We start from the raw sequence: 18,045 nt of genomic DNA on the forward strand, positions 1-18,045 counted from the left end.
AGCAAAAGCTCATCGTGTGAACGCAGCCTTACACAGTGAGAGCTATTCCTATCATTGGCCACTCTCCTGATAGGAATGGATGCCAATCAAACATTTATCATATATTTTAACGATGTGCCATAGATGTCTATATTGGAATGATCCTTTAATGTCGCGTTCACACTATGCGGCAGAGCGCTACACAACTACGACACCAAAAGAGATGCATCTTACACTGGCGTGGTATTAGGTTTCTGCTGCACGTTCCTGACGCCGTGGATTCCCAGACATGGAGCATAAGGAGGCTACTTAGACTCTGCGTGACCTCTTTCCCAGGGATGTCCATCATTTAGCCAGACACGATAGAGCAGTCTACTACACCATTGTGTCAGGCTAAAAAGACGGACCCCCACAGTTTGTGGAAAGCCCCCTTAATTCTCTGTGTGTGGCAGAATTCTTTTGTCTCCATCATTTCCCAATTTATTCACAAGAAATGGATCCTAGTGCTAAGAAATGTCTTCTAAAGCAAATAAATACAGCTGTCTTCTGCCGGACCTCGAGGTCCATTGCTGTCAGAGCCTTAAATGGGAACTGTACTTTCAACAAACTTTGTGTAAATCAATAATACAAGAGAATATAATAAACATTGTAACATATCTTATTTGAGAACTCTGCTTCTTTCTCCACTTATGAGCCACTTCTTTTCCTCCTGTCTCCTAAACGTATTTCGTTTTTGCGCTTTCGTTTTTAACAAAGTTTGAATTTTTTTTCACCACTTAAATAAAAAAGAACATATACATGTTTGGTATCTACAAACTCGTAATGACCTGGAGAATCATAATGGCAGGTCAGTTTTAGTATTTAGTGAACATGGTTAAAAAAAAAAAAACAACTGTGGAATTGCACTTTTTTTTGCAATTTCACCGCACTTGTAATTTTTTGCCCGTTTTCCAGTACACGGTATGGTAAAACCATTGGTGTCGTTCAAGAGTACAACTTGTCCTGCAAAAAACAAGCCCTCACACGGTCATATTGACTGAAAAATAAAAAAGTTATGGCTCTGGGAAGAAGGGGAGCAAAAAATGAAAACGCAAAAAAAAATGGAAAATGGCCCAGTTATGAAGGGGTCAATAGAGCCTTTCTGGCTGTTATAACCTGCTGTAAACCTGATGCATGGCCAGACTCTGGCTTCCGGCAGGAAATCTTAGCCCATTCTTTATTGATAATGGTCTGCAGCTCACTAGGTAACCCATTTCTTGGTTATGACAATCAATATGACCGCCATTACAGTCTCATCAGACCTAAGAGGTCGATTTAATCATGTATTGTAAAATCTGATGACAGATTCCAAAACAAATAACTACACAAAGACAATATTTTAGTTTTTATCATCATTTTGTTTTTTAGTAAATATTAAGAGGATACATTGTCCGATATAAGGTCAGGATTATAGCACATGCCAACACTAGCCAAAGAGCCGAGCCTAATGATTTATCCCAGTGCCTTTCATTGTCCTCATGTGTCTTTTTCGGCCATTGTGTTTGACCGCCATCCGCGCCCCTCCTCCCCCGGTCCCTCGGTGCTTTGTAAAGTTCACTGGTGTCATTAGCAGATTATCCTTTAACAGAGGGAAGCCCTGTAGGGGAACAAGTTTTTACTTGCCGAGGTATCCAGCAAGTGTAATTGCACAAGGTCTGTTTTGTTTAATCTTCCTCTTGATTTCACTTCATGTCAACCTGCTGAGCGCGGTGAGTGCGGCACAGTCCGAAGCAGCGCGGGTGTAGTGGGCACGCAGGTGATGATCCTGGACGGGAAGAATCCCCAGAGTGGCACCCAACAGGCAACGTGGAGTCACTCTGTGCTGCCGAGCCCCCAGCACTCTCCAGGTAAATCCAACATACCACTTCATAGAACTTTTATAAAGTTTTTTTTTTTTGCAATGCAGAATCCAGATGTTACTTTAAACCTAAACGAAATGGATAATAATTTTATATTATATGTCTGTTATTCAGAAATCTACGGACCATACTCTACCTTCCGTGTCCATAGAGCTGGTTCACAAGAAGCATTTTTTGCTGCTTTTTTTCCATATGAAAATGCAGCGTTTTACGGTAGCAGCAAAAAGAATTTGATTTCTAAAAATTAATTCTCATTGTGCGTTTTTTTTCCTTTCCTTGAGCTTTTATTTATTTTTTTTTAGCTGTGAAGCTTTTTTTTTTTTTTTAAATCTCATTTCTTAGGCTACGTTCCCATAATGCGTTTTTGGTGAGTTTTTTTTTACGCTGCGTATTTTAGAAAAAAGATGCATGTAAAATATTTTACTTAATGGGTGCAGAAAATCTGCAACATCAAAAGCTTATCGTGGGAACGTAGCCTGACATTGTTTGTACTGGATTTTAAAAAAAAAAAACATAAAAAAAGACATAAAAATGTGCATAATGTGCTCAGCGGTTTTCCTGATAACACTTATTCATTCATTAAAAAAACACATAAAATATGCACAAAAAAAGTATCAAAGACACGTGTAATGTATGTTGCATTTTTCCTGCCAACACTGATTCATGCAAAAAAGCACTGTGTGAACACACCCATACAAAGGCAAGTTAGAATATTACGGAGGTATTCTCCTCCAGAAGCATTGCATGAAGATGCCATAAGGGGGCGCACTCAGTGCCTACGGCTACATATTACTCAGCCATAGTGACTTTGCTGCACCATAGAGAATTCTTGCAGCTCAGTTAGGAGGTCATACATAACGGATACATGCTGGTGTGAACTTAGCCTTACATTCTGTTTCTCCAGGACAAGAAATTCTCACATCACAATGTAAGACTAAGTCACACCAGCATATAAAAAATCATCCTATTTTCATCCAGAAAAAAAATGGATGATTTTTCTTTGGTATTGTTATTCGTATGGCATTAGTTGTTTGTTTTTTTTACATCAGCAGTGAATAAAATGTACAAGATCAAACTGTTTACTATGTAAAAAATTGCAATGTGTCCATAAAAATCTGATGCTATCCGGTCAAGCCATATTTTTTTTTTGCACCCATAGACCTGAAAAGGCGAGTCTCATCCAAAATATGGATGAGACTAGTGCACGCTGCAATTTTTATTCACAAGAACATTCGGTCCATTTTAAGGATTACTTCTTTTAAGGTTTCCGAACTATGAGGCGGTTAAAAGATAAATTAGACGGAAAATGTACACAGCAATATCGTTTTGACATTGCTGTGCACTATGTTTACTTTTTGCGGTGAATCTTAAGGTGGATTCCAGGTGTAATCCTAAAAAAGATGTCTTGTGCACATACCCCAATGCTTCAGAAAAAAACGCTCCAAAAAATGGTTGAAAAACGATGCAAATTTTCCTCAGAAAACCCCAAAATTTCCCAAAGGCTATGTGCAGATGAAGTCATTTTCCTGAGTTTTTGGGGCAGAAAGTGAAAAGAAATTCAACGCTTTTAACATTTGGAAAGTTTCTGCTCCAAAAACTCCTTAAAAAATTCTGCACATAGGCCAAGAAAGAGAGTTTTCTGAAGCTGTTATCACTAGAAAATTCATAGTTTTTGAACCTCAAACCCGGGTTTACATCAACTGACCCGCAGATTTAAAAAAACGCTAATCAGCTACATATTTGACGATCGGGGGTTGTTTAATAGCTTGTTTAGACAGGCAGTCCGCACTTCAGCAATACATCATTTTATGTGTATAGACTGTTTCTCTTCTCGGCAGCACATTTGCTATTTACACAGGACGATGTGCTGCCGAGAACAATGATTTTTTTTTTTAAACCAGCTAAAAGATCATTTCACACGGTGAATGAGCTTTTTGCTCGTTCGTCAGGTGATCGGCAGCCTGTTTATACCGCATGATTATCTGGAAATGAGTGTTCCCCAAAAGAAACGAGAATTCCCCAAAACCAAAACATGGTTGACCCTGTCAATTTTGGTGGGATTCGCTATCGATCTACTATGTACAGTTGCTACCTGACTTTCCCTTGATGCCAGTTCTTGAAATCCAATATGCCAAACACTTTGTTGCTATGGACTGGAAGTAGCATGCTCCCCTGCACTCCAATTAATGATAAACATGCATGCTCAGCCGAGCGTGCATGTTTACGGAGGAGCTGGAATTGCTTACGGCCGAATGCACATGCAATTATTTCTCATGTATGGACAGCTTTGGACTTTTTCACTTGGAGGGTTATTAAAGAATTCTCTGTCACAATACAAATTGCATAACTTGTGCTTGGAATAAGGACAACATGTCTGCTGTAATGTCTTACAATATATTCACACTATGTTTTACTCTATCGGAAAGGTCAAGCACCTAGAGCTCCAACTGATCCTGAAAATGGTCCAGTTTTAATTTTGCATGAGGTGGATACCGAAAAGAAACAGGAGTCATTTTCTTGAGGGCGGAGAGCTTGTAGTGCCACTAAGCGAATATTCAAGGAACCCTAGAGTCAGTATGTGTCACACACAGTGTAGGAAAGGCAAAGTGCAACATGAAGGTATGAGGGGAAGGGAGCCCAGACACTAAGGAAAGAGGGGGCGGAGACCTGCTAGGCTGATCTAATATCACCCTGTCTCCCCTACCGTCCCTATATTGGTTTCTCACCAATCGCCGATCAGGAACCTAAACGCTGTATCTCCCTAGAGCTAGGCCCTGGCTAGGGAAGGGGGGATGAGCGCTAATCAGTCCTCACTAACAACTAAAGACATCAAGGGGAGACAGACATGAGGAAAGTAACTTAGCTTGAGCCAACTTCAGAGAGATTATACACACGGCCTCTAAGCACCAAAGAGGAAGTAAGCAGACTGCAACCGCTCCAAGCCTTCACAAAGGGTCATGTGAATATCACTGTCACCTCTCTATAGCAAACAGGAAATATTTAAACACCCAGGCCTGGGTGTCAATTAGCCGGAGGAAGGTAGCCGCTGGGTCCTAGAGTGAGACCCGTGGCAGTATGCTAGCCAACTTTGTTGGGGAAAGTTGCGTTTGGCTCGAATGATTTTTTTTCAAGGAGTTGTACAATATTTCGCCTATTTTGTGGTGGCTGATTCGCATCTATGAAGTTTTTGTTTCCTTTTGGAAAAAAAAGCATTGGAAATGGTTGTTGCGAGACATGAATTTTGCTTCAACTCGTTTCATGCCTAATTCCTCCATTGAAATTTGTGAACAAGAACTCCATAAAGTCCCAGTGAGCTCCACAAGTTCATCAATGGTCCGACGGCGATCTTCCAGAATGACTTGACGAATCTTCGTCACATTTTTCTCAGTCAAAGGGTAGGGTCAAAGGACGTCCAGAACGTGGTTGATCATAAATTCACATTTCACCTTGGGAGAACCATTCGGAAGCTTGTGCTTTACACATGGCAGCTTCCTTGTAGGCTGTTTATAGCATGACAAATGCTTCCGATCCTTTTTGTTCCCAAAAAGAAACAAACCTTGATAGCCGAAAGTTGTTTGTGTGAATCAGCCATCACAAAATAGGTGAAAAATTTGACAACTTGTCAAAAAAATCAATGGAGCCAAACGAAATTTTCCCCAACAATGTCAGCTGTCATACTGACTCAGGAGGGCTCCATGAATATTCAGCTCGTACTCCAAGAGCTTTGTCCTCCAGAAGTCGACTCCTGTTTCTTTTGGGTATCCCTTGCACTCTACACACATCCAGTCTCTCCATACTGAGTTGAAAGTGACAAATTTAGGAGAGTGTAGGGGGATACAAGTGATAAACCATAAGGAACCCAAGGAAATTTAGGGTTCAAATTTAGGAATGGAAAGAAGGTTCTTTCAAAGGATACAGATGTCAAGTTGCCTGGATAATTAACATGAGGAACATGAAGCTGGGGTGAGGGCTGTGTAAAAAGTAGGGGCTATGTCTTTAGAAAAAAAGAAGTGGCATTATCGTCTGAAAAAATCTGGGGTGAATTAACGAATGGTGGACAATGAAGGTGGAGATATAGATATGTAGGTGTCAAAGGTATGGCCAAGTGAGGTTTGACAATCCAAAAAAATGTTTTAATGATTTAGTATAAAACAAATGATAGTCGCCTTCCTTATTCCCCGGCAGGTGCTGGTCCACAGCATTGCTGGTCTCTACCTCCTAGCTCCATTCGCAACCCACCAGAAATGGCTGGCAATGCCCACTCAGCCAATCACTGAGGCAGATCGTCACATAATTTTCAGCCATTTTTGGTATGTGGAGGAAATGGAGACCAGCAGAAACCAGGTGAGTATGGAAACGAGACCTGTAGAAGATCAAAGTGGATGTGCATCGTTTATTGTAATATTTTACAGCAGTCTGAGGCATTTAAAAAAATATTCCCTAGAACACGACCGGCTCTAGGTTTATGCAGGTCCAATGAGCCATATTACTCTTTCGTTTTTTCCTTCTCGCCTTCCAAGATTTCTAATGCTTTATTATTTTTTGGTCTATAAATTTGTATGAGAGAGTGATATGTGCGGTAGTTGTCATCATTACCATTTTTGGGGTCCATATGATTTTCCGATTTCAACTTTTTTGGTAGGCAAAGTGACCAAGTGTCTTGCACATGGCAATTCCAAATATGTTAATTTTTTTAGATTTTAACAATATTCCAAGAAAAGTAGAGTGATTTGAACTTTTACAAATACATATTGCAGTGTATTGTAAAACTTACCGTCCCCCATGAGCCCAGCTCGTTGTTATACAAATATAGCAGGCATAGGGCCATGGCTGCCCTGACAATGCCATCTATTTCCAGCCTCTTAAATGCCACTGTCACACTGTGAGGATTCTATGGTGCCGCCGATTTGCATACTTCCGGCCACATTCCAACTTGACGTGTCCAACCTCACTTAATACATGAGTGGTTGAGCACGTCTAGTTAGCATGTGACTGCATGTATGCAAATCACATACTTAAGATCAGGCGCCCGCCTTTTCCAGCGCCAGCACCGGAGAATCACCACAGCATGCAGTGCGTGTGATGTGAGGATTTACAAGTCTGCACTCACATAGACTAGTAACCTAAGCCAGAAAACCCCTTTAAAGAGATATTCTCAATTGCTTTAATGGGTAAATTAAAGAATTTTAAAATTAAAAAGAAATCTTCGCAATTTAACTCTTATTAAAAAAATCTTCCATGTTCTCAAACACAGATGGATCTAAAATGTTGTAGTTTATTGGTCACTGCCTAGGTTACCGACCACTTCTGCAGCCTATCAGCAGTGGCCTGTCTCCTAGGCATTGAGCACAGCGCTTACAAGCTAATTGCATTAATGTTACCTGCTGTAAATAGAGGGGGAGGGATCCTGACAGTGTGCACATTGCACACTGTCACGATTTGGTAATCGGCAGACACAGAGTGATTGTAGAACTTGAAGTTGGGTCCGGAAAATCCCTTTAACATGTGGACACTCTGTGCTGGTTTCATGGGTTTTTAACTGAAATGTAATTGCACATTATTATACTCCATACATGTCCTTAGGACGGATGTGTACGTGGTATTTATTGCTTATTGTTTAGATCGTTGTAATCCTCCATCATTATACATCTACCGAACACTGTAATTAGTGTACAAGCACTGAGATTACGAGTCACGTGATAATCACCATGGTGCAGTACTGATAAGTGCCTCCTTATAAACCAGTTAGGAGAAGATTGATTCATCATTTGTTATTTACATGCAAGACTTCATGTCTTCCTGGAAGATGTCTATCTTTAAAGGAGTCTCCTGGACTCTACTCTAGTGATTTGGTGACTTCTATGAGATACTTGGAGAGATACGGGTCTATCCCTGGCTGGTCTGATTCACTTCTGTCCTAGCAAAACCTTATATAACAATGGAGACCCCATTAGATCTTTACCATTGGGTCCATCCTGTTCTACGTAGGAAACTGATTTCTGTAAATAGAGTTTAATAGACAGAAGTTCATCAGAAACATTTATCGCATAGGATATTCAAAGAGTTCTGAAGACATCTGAGTGCATTTGTTCAGCTGTTTTAGGATCTCCCAAAGAAATAAATGGAGCCTCTTCTCCAGTCACAATGGCCATGGCACCAGTCAGAACAGAGAATCGGGGCACTCTTGTTCGGGATATACAGTAGTTGTGGGTCCTATAGAATAGATGGGGTTCTTATATTCCATGGAAATGCCATAAATGTCCATGAGTTATTAAATGCATCACTAGACACAACTCCTCTCAGACTGCAGCCATGGCGGTGGCCAGCTGATCATTATAGGTCTACTTTTCAATTTCTGAGCAAAGAAGGCCACCAACAAAGTCAGCAGTTTGCCAGCGATTTGTTTGCCAGTGGTCTTCTTTGCTTATAAAATGAAATGTAGAATTACATGGTGGCTATTCAGCTGTTACATTGCAGCTCTCTGTTCTTGCTCCTTCTTTGACATCTATATGGCTGAATAGATAGTGATCGTCAATGAAATTTGACCTCCATGATCTAAGTATGGACTGTGATGTATGGATCGGCCGCAGTCTTCTGACCCAAACTTAACAAACCTAACAGTATCCTTTATGCCTATGAGGCTGTTGGGTTTGGTTTGGGTCAGGAGACCACAGCCAGTCCATGCATTGTGGTCCATACTCAGACCATGAATGTCAACCCAGTCAAATGTTCTGGTGAAGGTGCCTACCCAGGCTCTTATTGCCCTTGGAGGAGGCCATCATTAGGTCAACAAATTAACCAGCTCGGCCAACTTTTATCCAGGTTGTGTGAGTACCTTTTACACTGAGTCTCATAGCAGCCAACGTTGCTGCCTATATGACCTTCAAACCCTTACTTGCTGACCTATCGGCAAACTCTTGAATGTCCTAATATCTTTAGGACTTACCTTGTGTGGAATTATGTGAACTCTTTTGTTTTAGGCATTATATTCACTTGTTTTTTAAGAGCAACCTTATAGTAATGTTCTCTTCTTCTAAGATATGCAGCAGAAAGTAGGTAGACTAACTCCGGAGGCCGAGCTGGCGAGAAGATGCTTACAACTGAGTGAAGAACGTGGTCTGCCAGAGAAGTTGGGCTATGCCACCTATGAATGGAAAGCCCTCCATTTGGCTTCCTGGAACGGGAACACTCGTCTTGTTAAACAGCTTCTACAACAAGGAGAAATGATTGATGACCGGTATGTGTAAATATTCACCAAAGTCCTCCCCTCACACCGCAATAGTCAAGATTATTTGCAGACATAAATCCATCTTCAGAGCTCGGTGCTTTGTTGGGTTTTAGTGTCCTTTCAAGGTGTCCATTAAGAGTGTTAATACTATGCACACGTTGGTAATTACTGACTGAAGGCTCTCGGCGTCGTAGGTGACTGGGCAACCGAAAGGAGATACCTTCGATTAATCTAGAAAGGACAATAGATGTGATTTCAATGAGATGAACATTCATATATGGGGACATTTGTGTCATTCGAGCTACTTCTTATTATTTGTTAATCACTATAGATGATTCATTTCCACTCACAAAAGATCCTCCGGAATTCGTTGATCTAGATGATTTGTCAACAGACGTCAGCAAATCATTGACATAACAAGTGGATTTATGTCTCTACGACATGCAGAACCTCTCTATTTATTCAGTATCGAGTATGAGGACAGTATTAAGAAATTCCCGCACTTGCACTCCTTGACTGCTATTAATTGTTGTGTGAGGAATGCTCTGCCATGTTAAATGCACTTGGGCAAATCATCAAGATCCTCAGCTGGCAGCTCCTTTCCATTTGCAGAAAAAGACATTGAGACCATCCAAATTATTTGTTTTCCTGGTATTGAATTCCTAGAATTGGAAATGCTCATGTCCTACCACTTCAGTTCTCTCTAGGATCAAAAAATCTCAGTTCCATAAAAAATGTTTTCATCAGATTAAAGGATAGTCGAGAATAATGTATGACCTATCCTTAGGATAGGCCATCAATATAAGATTAGTCTGACCCTGTGTCCTGCTTACCTCTCCGATGGTGGAAGGGCAACATGTCCCATTTGTTGGTCATCAGGTCCAGCTATGTACTTTTGGTAGCCACTGTGTCTAGTACTGTAGTACACTGCTGCTCAATTTCATTTATATTAGTTTTGTGGTAGACATCACATTTTTGGGATATGTTCAGCAATGTATTCCATGTAATGGCACATATCATCCATAGGCCACCATGAAAAAAATGGTGCCTGACTGCAGTAAGTGTATAAGAATCAATTTAACCTCCTTCTCCTCTACCTTCAATAAAAGCCCAATGCATTTTAATTAATCCATACACTAAGCCATTTTCCAGCCAGAGAAGAAGTGGACTGTTGTTTTGATATATTCAACGTTTTTAGTTTCAGCCATGAGTAGAATGTCCTACAAACCTACAAATAGCAAAATGTTCATTTTTAGGCTTAGTGCCCCCTTATCTTTTACAGTTAATGTGAGGCATGGGTCCTCCACCCAGCTTCTTCATGGATGGTGCTAGTCAGAACTCCTCCTCTCCACAAGCACTGCACATGAGAAGCTTATCTCCTACAACAAACTACCAGATAACCAAACAATGGACCCTCCTCTATCAGAATGAGGTTGTGCGTTGGTATGAACCCACAAAGGGAATGAAGGGGGGAATTTGACTTGACGCGACTTTGCATGACATCCTCTGGTATCATGGAGACATCTGGCTGTGCTTTCAACTTTTTTGATACGATGATAAAATTTATTTTTTGGAGGAGATATTGTGGTCATCCATGGATGTGGTGCTGGTAGGAATATATACTCATACATGTGGAGAATGATAAAAGGTAGCAGTTTATTGGGTTGACGCGTTTTGGAGTCGTACCGACTCCTTCAAGATAAAAACTACATTAGACACTGGCTGTGCTTTCAATTTTTTTATGATAAAACATATTTTTTGGAGGAGATATTGTGGTTGTCCATGGCTGTGGTGCTGCACTGCTGGTAGGAATGTATACTCACACATGTAAAGGATGCTAAAAGGTAGCAGTTTATTGGCTTGACGCGTTTTGTAGTCGTACCGACTCCTTAAGATAAGAACTACATGAAACATTGGCGATACTTTCAACTTTTTTTTTCATATGATGATAAAACCTATTTTTTGTCTTCTTTAGGGATGATCTCGGCTGGACTCCTCTTCACTGTGCAGCCTCCAATGGTCACTTAGCTACAGCAAAGCTCCTGATCCAAAGAGGAGCTTCAGTGGATGCCCAGGATGCTTCAGGTTGTATCCCTCTCCACCATGCAGCATGGAGTGGCCATACCCACTTGTCCGAGATGCTACTAAACCGTGGCTCAAGTGCTATTTCCCCTACAATAGGAGGTCTAACAGCCTTACATTTAGCTGCAGCTAATGGCCATACACTCATTGCACAGTTACTACTGAAGCAAAATATAGACCCATGTATTGGTGACAACAACAAGTGGAGCCCATTGCATTGGGCGACCGTGAGCAATCAGGTCCACATCATGGAAATTCTGAGCGAGCACAATATCTCCATTGAACTGATGGCTTCTGGGAATTTGACCCCTCTACATGTTGCAGCTGAGACTGGAAAATTGGAGGCTCTGAACTATCTCCTGGAAAAAGGGGTTGATGTGAATGTCCAAGACTTGCTGGGCAGGACAGCTTTGGCCATCGCAGCTAGTAATGGTAGCCTAGAGGTATGTATCCCAGCATGATAAACACACCTTAAGACTCTGCAAGCTTATATGTACCATAGAGACAGGCAGTGTAATTACTATGAGGCCTCAGGGGATCGGGCAAGTTCATGTTGGCCTTGTCCTATATTAGTGTTGGTGTCAACCCAGGTCGTACAACATTAGCAAACAAAGGTGTGGAAAATCAATCCAAAAGTCATGGGAAGGAGACAGGGGCAAACAAGCATGGTGCAAATATGTCTTCTACATACGGAAGGAGAGACAGGTATTTAGTACAAGCCTTTGATCTGGCGGTAAAATAGAAAAATACTTGGATTTAGTTAACGCATAGTTGTACATAGAAGGGCAATGAGTCTTAGGCTACGTTCCCATAATGAGTTTTTGGTGAGTTTTTTTACGCTGAGTATTTTCGAAAAAATGCAAGTAACCGATTTTACTAAATGGGTGCAGAAAATCTGCAGCATCAAAAGTTCATCGTGAGAACGTAGCCTTAAAGGGAATGTGTCACCAGTAAACAACCGATTGTTTAATTCATATTTTCATGTTAATTTTTTTTCTCTATGTTTCCAATACAAAAAAAATGCAATTTTCACACTGACCACTAAGCATAACACTAGACTCATACTTCTCATTCTGTATGAATTACTTTTCAAAGTTTCATTATCATTACAGACAGGATTACAAAGAAAGGTAAAACCTCTGTGCACAGCTGATAACACAGAAACTACTAATCACAATAGGTAAAGTCACAGCTCACCAACTCCCCCTTCCTTCACAATAACCTTTGCCCGGATTAGACCATGTTCAGAAAAAAAAACTTTTATATAAGTCAGTGTCAGCCTATTCCTGCCCTTGTCCATGTAGCTGCTGTACAGAGCACAAAGTCCACATCAGTCTACTATGAGGATTAGTGACTGGTGTAAAAATTACCAGATTTCTGATTATTTTTTTAATATAGATAATAATATGGACAGTGGCATAACTTGAGTCCCATAGGCCCTGGTGAAAAAATTGGACCTGGGCCCCCACCTCCATGTTGGTCAGATGTATGGGCCTTTGTAGCGTTCTAGATCCTATAAAGACATATGTGTAATAGTGTCCCCATCATGGCGCCTTCCTGTAATAATGTCCCCTGTCCTGGCCCCCATCCTCTAATAATATCATTCATCCTAGGCTCCTTCCTTTTATAATACCCCACGTCCTGTGCCCATTCCTTGTATAATGACCCCTATCCTGTGCCCCTTCCTTTTATAATATCCCCTGTCCTGAACCCCATTCTGGTATAATGACTCCTATTCTGTGCCCCTTCCTTTTATAATATCTCCTGTCCTGGGTCCCTTCATTATATAATGACCCCCATCCTGAACACCATTCTGGTATAATGACCCCCATCCTGAACCCTATTCTGGTATAATGACCCCCATCCTGGGTCTCTTCCTGGTATAATGTCCGTTCTGTTTTCCAAAACTTAAAAAAAAGAACAATTCTTCTAACCTTCCTCCACTCCCACGGCGTCCTCTTCTGTAGCAGACTCCAGTGTCAGTGTGCCAGCACAGGCAGAGCAGTGACGTCACCGCCATGTTCCTGACTGGCACGCGGACGTCAGCTGCTGGCCTCTGAGTGGCTGACGGCATGTATTGCAGTGCAGGGAGCTGGAGGGTCTGTGCTCTGCAATACATTTCAGCTGAAATAGGCGCTGGCATTGGCGGGCCCACTCCCGCACAGGCACAGGGGTTTTGCCCCTCATCAGTGTAGAGCAAAGTCTGGCTGGCTGAGTGCGGTGCCTTCGAGGCAACATGTGGTCATATTGGTTCTCCTTACCCCGCCAGAATCTGTTCTACACTGATGAGGAGCAAAGGTAGATGAGAAGATTGGCATTTATCTTTTGTCATGTCACAAGGCTCATTAAAGGGTTGAACATGGCCTTATAGGGTAGCCGTCTCTCCTATATTCATTCATTCTGCAAGAAAGTTAATTTACATCCTTTTCTCACATGGAACGTTACCTGTAGGTCTCCATACTCAGCTGGTCTCTTTAAGGAGGACCTGGCTGTACTTCCCCCACATTGCTGAAAAGAGAGATAAGCAACCATTGGGGGAAGCAGGTGGATCATTGGGGGAAGCAGGTGGACCATTGAGAGAAGCAGGTGGACCATTGGGGGAGGCAGGTGGACCATTGGGGGAAGCAGGTGGACAATTGGGGGTAGCAGGTGTACCATTGGGGGTAGCAGGTGTACCATTGGGGGAAGCAAGTGGACCATTGGGCGAAGCAAGTGGACCATTGGGGGAAGCAGGTGGACCATTGGGAGAAGCAGGTGGACCATTGGGGGAGGCAGGTGGACCATTGGGGGTAGCAGGTGGACCATTGGGGGAAGCAGGTGGACCATTGGGAGAAGCAGGTGGACCATTGGGGGAAACAGGTGGACCATTGGGAGAAACAGGTGGACCATTGAGGGAAGCAGGTGGACCATTGGGGGAGGCAGGTGGACCATTGGGGGAGGCAGGTGGACCATTGGGAGTAGCAGGTGGACCATTGGGGGAAGCAGGTGGACCATTGGGGGAGGCAGGTGGACCATTGGGGGTAGCAGGTGGACCATTGAGGGAAGCAGGTGGACCATTGGGGGAAGCAGGTGGACAATTGGGGGTAGCAGGTGTACCATTGGGGGTAGCAGGTGTACCATTGGGGGAAGCAAGTGGACCATTGGGGGAAGCAGGTGGACCATTGGGAGAAGCAGGTGGACCATTGGGGGAGGCAGGTGGACCATTGGGGGTAGCAGATGGACCATTGGGTGAAGCAGGTGGACCATTGGGGGAAGCAGGTGGACCATTGGGGGAAGCAGGTGGACCATTGGGAGAAGCAGGTGGACCAATGGGGGAAGCAGGTGGACCATTGGGGGAGGCAGGTGGACCATTGGGAGTAGCAGGTGGACCATTGGGGGAAGCAGGTGGACCATTGGGGGAAGCAGGTGGACCATTGGAAGAAGCAGGTGGACCATTGGGAGTAGCAGGTGGACAATTGGGGGAAGCAGGTGGACCATTGGGGGAGGCAGGTGGACAATTGGGGGTAGCAGATGGACCATTGGGGGAAGCAGGTGGACCATTGGGGGAAGCAGGTGGACCATTGGAAGAAGCAGGTGGACCATTGGGAGTAGCAGGTGGACAATTGGGGGAAGCAGGTGGACCATTGGGGGAGGCAGGTGGACAATTGGGGGTGGCAGGTGGACCATTGGGGGAGGCAGGTGGACCATTGGGAGTAGCAGGTGGACAATTGGGGGAAGCAGGTGGACCATTGGGAGAAGCAGGTGGACCATTGGGGGAGGCAGGTGGACCATTGGGGGTAGCAGGTGGACCATTGGGGGTAGCAGATGGACCATTGGGGGAAGCAGGTGGACCATTGGGGAAGCAGGTGGACCATTGGGAGAAGCAGGTGGACCAATGGGGGAAGCAGGTGGACCAATGGGGGAAGCAGGTGGACCATTGGGGGAGGCAGGTGGACCATTGGGGGAGGCAGGTGGACCATTGGGAGTAGCAGGTGGACAATTGGGGGAAGCAGGTGGACCATTGGGGGAGGCAGGTGGACAATTGGGGGTGGCAGGTGGACCATTGGGGGTGGTAGGTGGACCATTGGGGGTGGCAGGTGGACCATTGGGGGAGGCAGGTGGACCATTGGTGAAGGCAGGTGGACCATTGGGGAAGCAGGTGGACCATTGGGGGAACATTGGAGATCAAATTATCGGCAGACACTACTGAAAAATGTTGGAACTACACTTTCCTATACAGTAAAAACAAAATATAGTTGGCGTATCCAATAGGACACTCTTTTGGGGTACTCTAGGTGCATGGGAGCTCATGGACATGTCACTGGTGCATACCAGGTAGAACCTTCAATGTAGACCTTTGGCATAGCCAACAATAAGATGTGAGTGGAGGTCTAGATAGGCTTTGGTAAAAGATAAAAGGTGTCAGGTGTCAAAAGAGCTTTACTCATTCTTGGTATTTTGTGATTTTCTTTCTATTTTTTTTCCTTTTTTGGGCAGGTTGTTCATTCACTTTTGGGCACTAAAGCTCATTTGAACATTGTGGACAATCATGGACGCACAGCCCTACACAAAGCTGCGGCAGCAGGACATCTAGACGTAGCACAGGCACTCGTCCAGAACGGGGCCTCGTTGAATATAAAGGACAGTCTGAGCCTCACGCCAATGCAGAGAGCAGCCATGATGGGACACAGTCACGTATCCACCTATCTGCAAGGAGCTCTCCCCACTGTCCATAATGTACTTTAACCCTGCACATCACTGATCTGGTGGAAAAACTATGAACGTTCATCTACAAACATCATCTTATAACTATTCGATCCTCGACTATAGCATGTATACATTCTCATAACTCTGCAGGCTTCAGAGCTGAAATCTCCTCTTATCCTCTGCTTGTTCGGTATCTGCTCAAAATTTGCTCTGGTTATTTGAAGTCTCGGAAGTGCCGTTTTTGCACCAGGAACCGTACAGTAATCTGTAGAAAAACAAATAACTGTACCATCGCATTATAGGACTTTAGATAAGACGTCATGAAATAGAACTTTAAGTCCTGATGATGCTAGTGTCCTTATTATTAAAATCCTTGTTAGCCTGGATGTATGATTCTTTATGGCCGTTTTCTCACTTGATTAAATAAGCATTTCTTTTTAGCCTGGCTGCTTATCTTAATATCAGGAATATATGGCCATTCTGCATTTTTAAAGTAAGTACAACCGCCTCATCAGGTTTACGAGATTTATTTATTATTTTATGCAAAATCTAGTGACAGATCCACTTTAATAAGCTTGTCAGCTTTTTCCCAGAAAGAACCAGCAGAATTGTTATTGCAGCTCTGGAAGGTAATATAGGCTGTAACTCAGGATTATCACAAGATAAACAATGTAATAAAGTCACAAATACCCATAACTTTTTATATATAATATGAACATACTCTTTATATTCATTTCAATTTCTTCTTATTTTTTTTGGTGCTTGTAAAAAAAATAAAGAAAAAACTTTTTTTTACAACTTTTTACAAACTTTTTACAAGTATTTTAATAATTTCTTTTCAGACCTTTTGTTTCTCTATACAGAAGATTATGGAAAAATTCCTGAAAATAAAAAGCCATACATATATATACACATATACATATATACACATTAGACGGTTACCCAGTCCAACCAAAATTTTAGTGGGCTAATCCAATTTGTTTAATAATAATATTTGGGTTATGTTTCTCAACCTGGTAATATACACTGCTCAAAAAAATAAAGGGAACCCTTAAACAACAGAATATAACTCCAAGTAAATCAAACTTCTGTGAAATCAAACTGTCCACTTAGGAAGCAACACTGATTGACAATCAATTTCACATGCTGTTGTGCAAATGGAATAGACAATAGATGGAAATTATTGGCAATTATCAAGACACCCTCAATAAAGGAGTGGTTCTGCAGGTGGAGACCACAGACCACATCTCAGTACCAATGCTTTCTGGCTGATGTTTTGGTCACTTTTGAATGTTGGTTGTGCTTTCACACTCGTGGTAGCATGAGACGGACTCTACAACCCACAGAAGTTGCTCAGGTAGTGCAGCTCATCCAGGATGGCACATCAATGCGAGCTGTGGCAAGAAGGTTTGCTGTGTCTGTCAGCATAGTGTCAAGAGGCTGGAGGCGCTACCAGGAGATAGGTCAGTACACCAGGAGACGTGGAGGGGGCGTAGGAGGGCAACAACCCAGCAGCAGGACCGCTACCTCCGCCTTTGTGCAAGGAGGAACAGGAGGAGCACTGCCAGAGCTCTGCAAAATGACCTCCAGCAGGCCACAAATGTGCATGTGTCTGCACAAACGGTTAGAAACCGACTCCATGAGGGTGGTATGAGGGCCCGACGTCCACAGATGGGGGTTGTGCTCACAGCCCAACACCGTGCAGGACGCTTGGCATTTGCCACAGAACACCAGGATTGGCAAAGTCGCCACTGGTGCCCTGTGCTCTTCACAGATGAAAGCAGGTTCACACTGAGCACATTTGACAGACGTGACAGAGTCTGGAGACGCCGTGGAGAGCGATCTGCTGCCTGCAACATCCTTCAGCATGACCGGTTTGGCAGTCGGTCAGTAATGGCGTGGGGTGGCATTTCTTTGGAGTGCCGCACAGCCCTCCATGTGCTCGCCAGAGGTAGCCTGTCTGCCATTAGGTACCGAGATGAGATCCTTGTGAGACCATATGCTGGTGCGGTTGGCCCTGGGTTCCTCCTAATGCAGGACAATGCCAGACCTCATGTGGCTGGAGTGTGTCAGCAGTTCCTGCAAGATTAAGGCATTGAAGCTATGGACTGGCCCACCCGTTCCCCAGACCTGAATCCGATTGAGCACATCTGGAACATCATGTCTCGCTCC

The 18,045-nt window shown here is 43.3% G+C and overlaps 1 protein-coding gene across 1 annotated transcript; it reads left to right on the top strand.

Moving 5' to 3' along the window:
- The first annotated feature begins 1,601 nt into the window (after positions 1-1,601).
- ANKRD65 (ankyrin repeat domain 65) lies at positions 1,602-16,629 on the top strand. Its single transcript, XM_073655252.1, has 4 exons — positions 1,602-1,865; positions 8,916-9,114; positions 11,081-11,630; positions 15,664-16,629. Exons 1-4 carry the CDS (start codon positions 1,778-1,780, stop codon positions 15,910-15,912), a joined length of 1,086 nt encoding a protein of 361 aa, XP_073511353.1. The 5' UTR covers positions 1,602-1,777; the 3' UTR covers positions 15,913-16,629.
- Positions 16,630-18,045: the final 1,416 nt, after the last annotated feature.

Source organism: Phyllobates terribilis, unplaced genomic scaffold (assembly GCF_046119375.1).
Source record: "Phyllobates terribilis strain yellow unplaced genomic scaffold, ASM4611937v1 Scaffold_12__6_contigs__length_324123572, whole genome shotgun sequence".
Lineage (NCBI taxonomy): Eukaryota > Metazoa > Chordata > Amphibia > Anura > Dendrobatidae > Phyllobates > Phyllobates terribilis.

What these genes read in the sequence shown, in the direction of transcription:
- ANKRD65 (XM_073655252.1), top strand. Translation starts at nt 1,778, where the DNA reads ATGATCCTGGACGGGAAGAATCCCCAGAGTGGCACCCAACAGGCAACG. An exon ending in GGAGAAATGATTGATGACCG is followed by an intron (nt 9,115 to 11,080) that starts GTATGTGTAAAT and finishes TGTCTTCTTTAG; the next exon opens with GGATGATCTCGGCTGGACTC. An exon ending in CTAGTAATGGTAGCCTAGAG is followed by an intron (nt 11,631 to 15,663) that starts GTATGTATCCCA and finishes TTTTTTGGGCAG; the next exon opens with GTTGTTCATTCACTTTTGGG.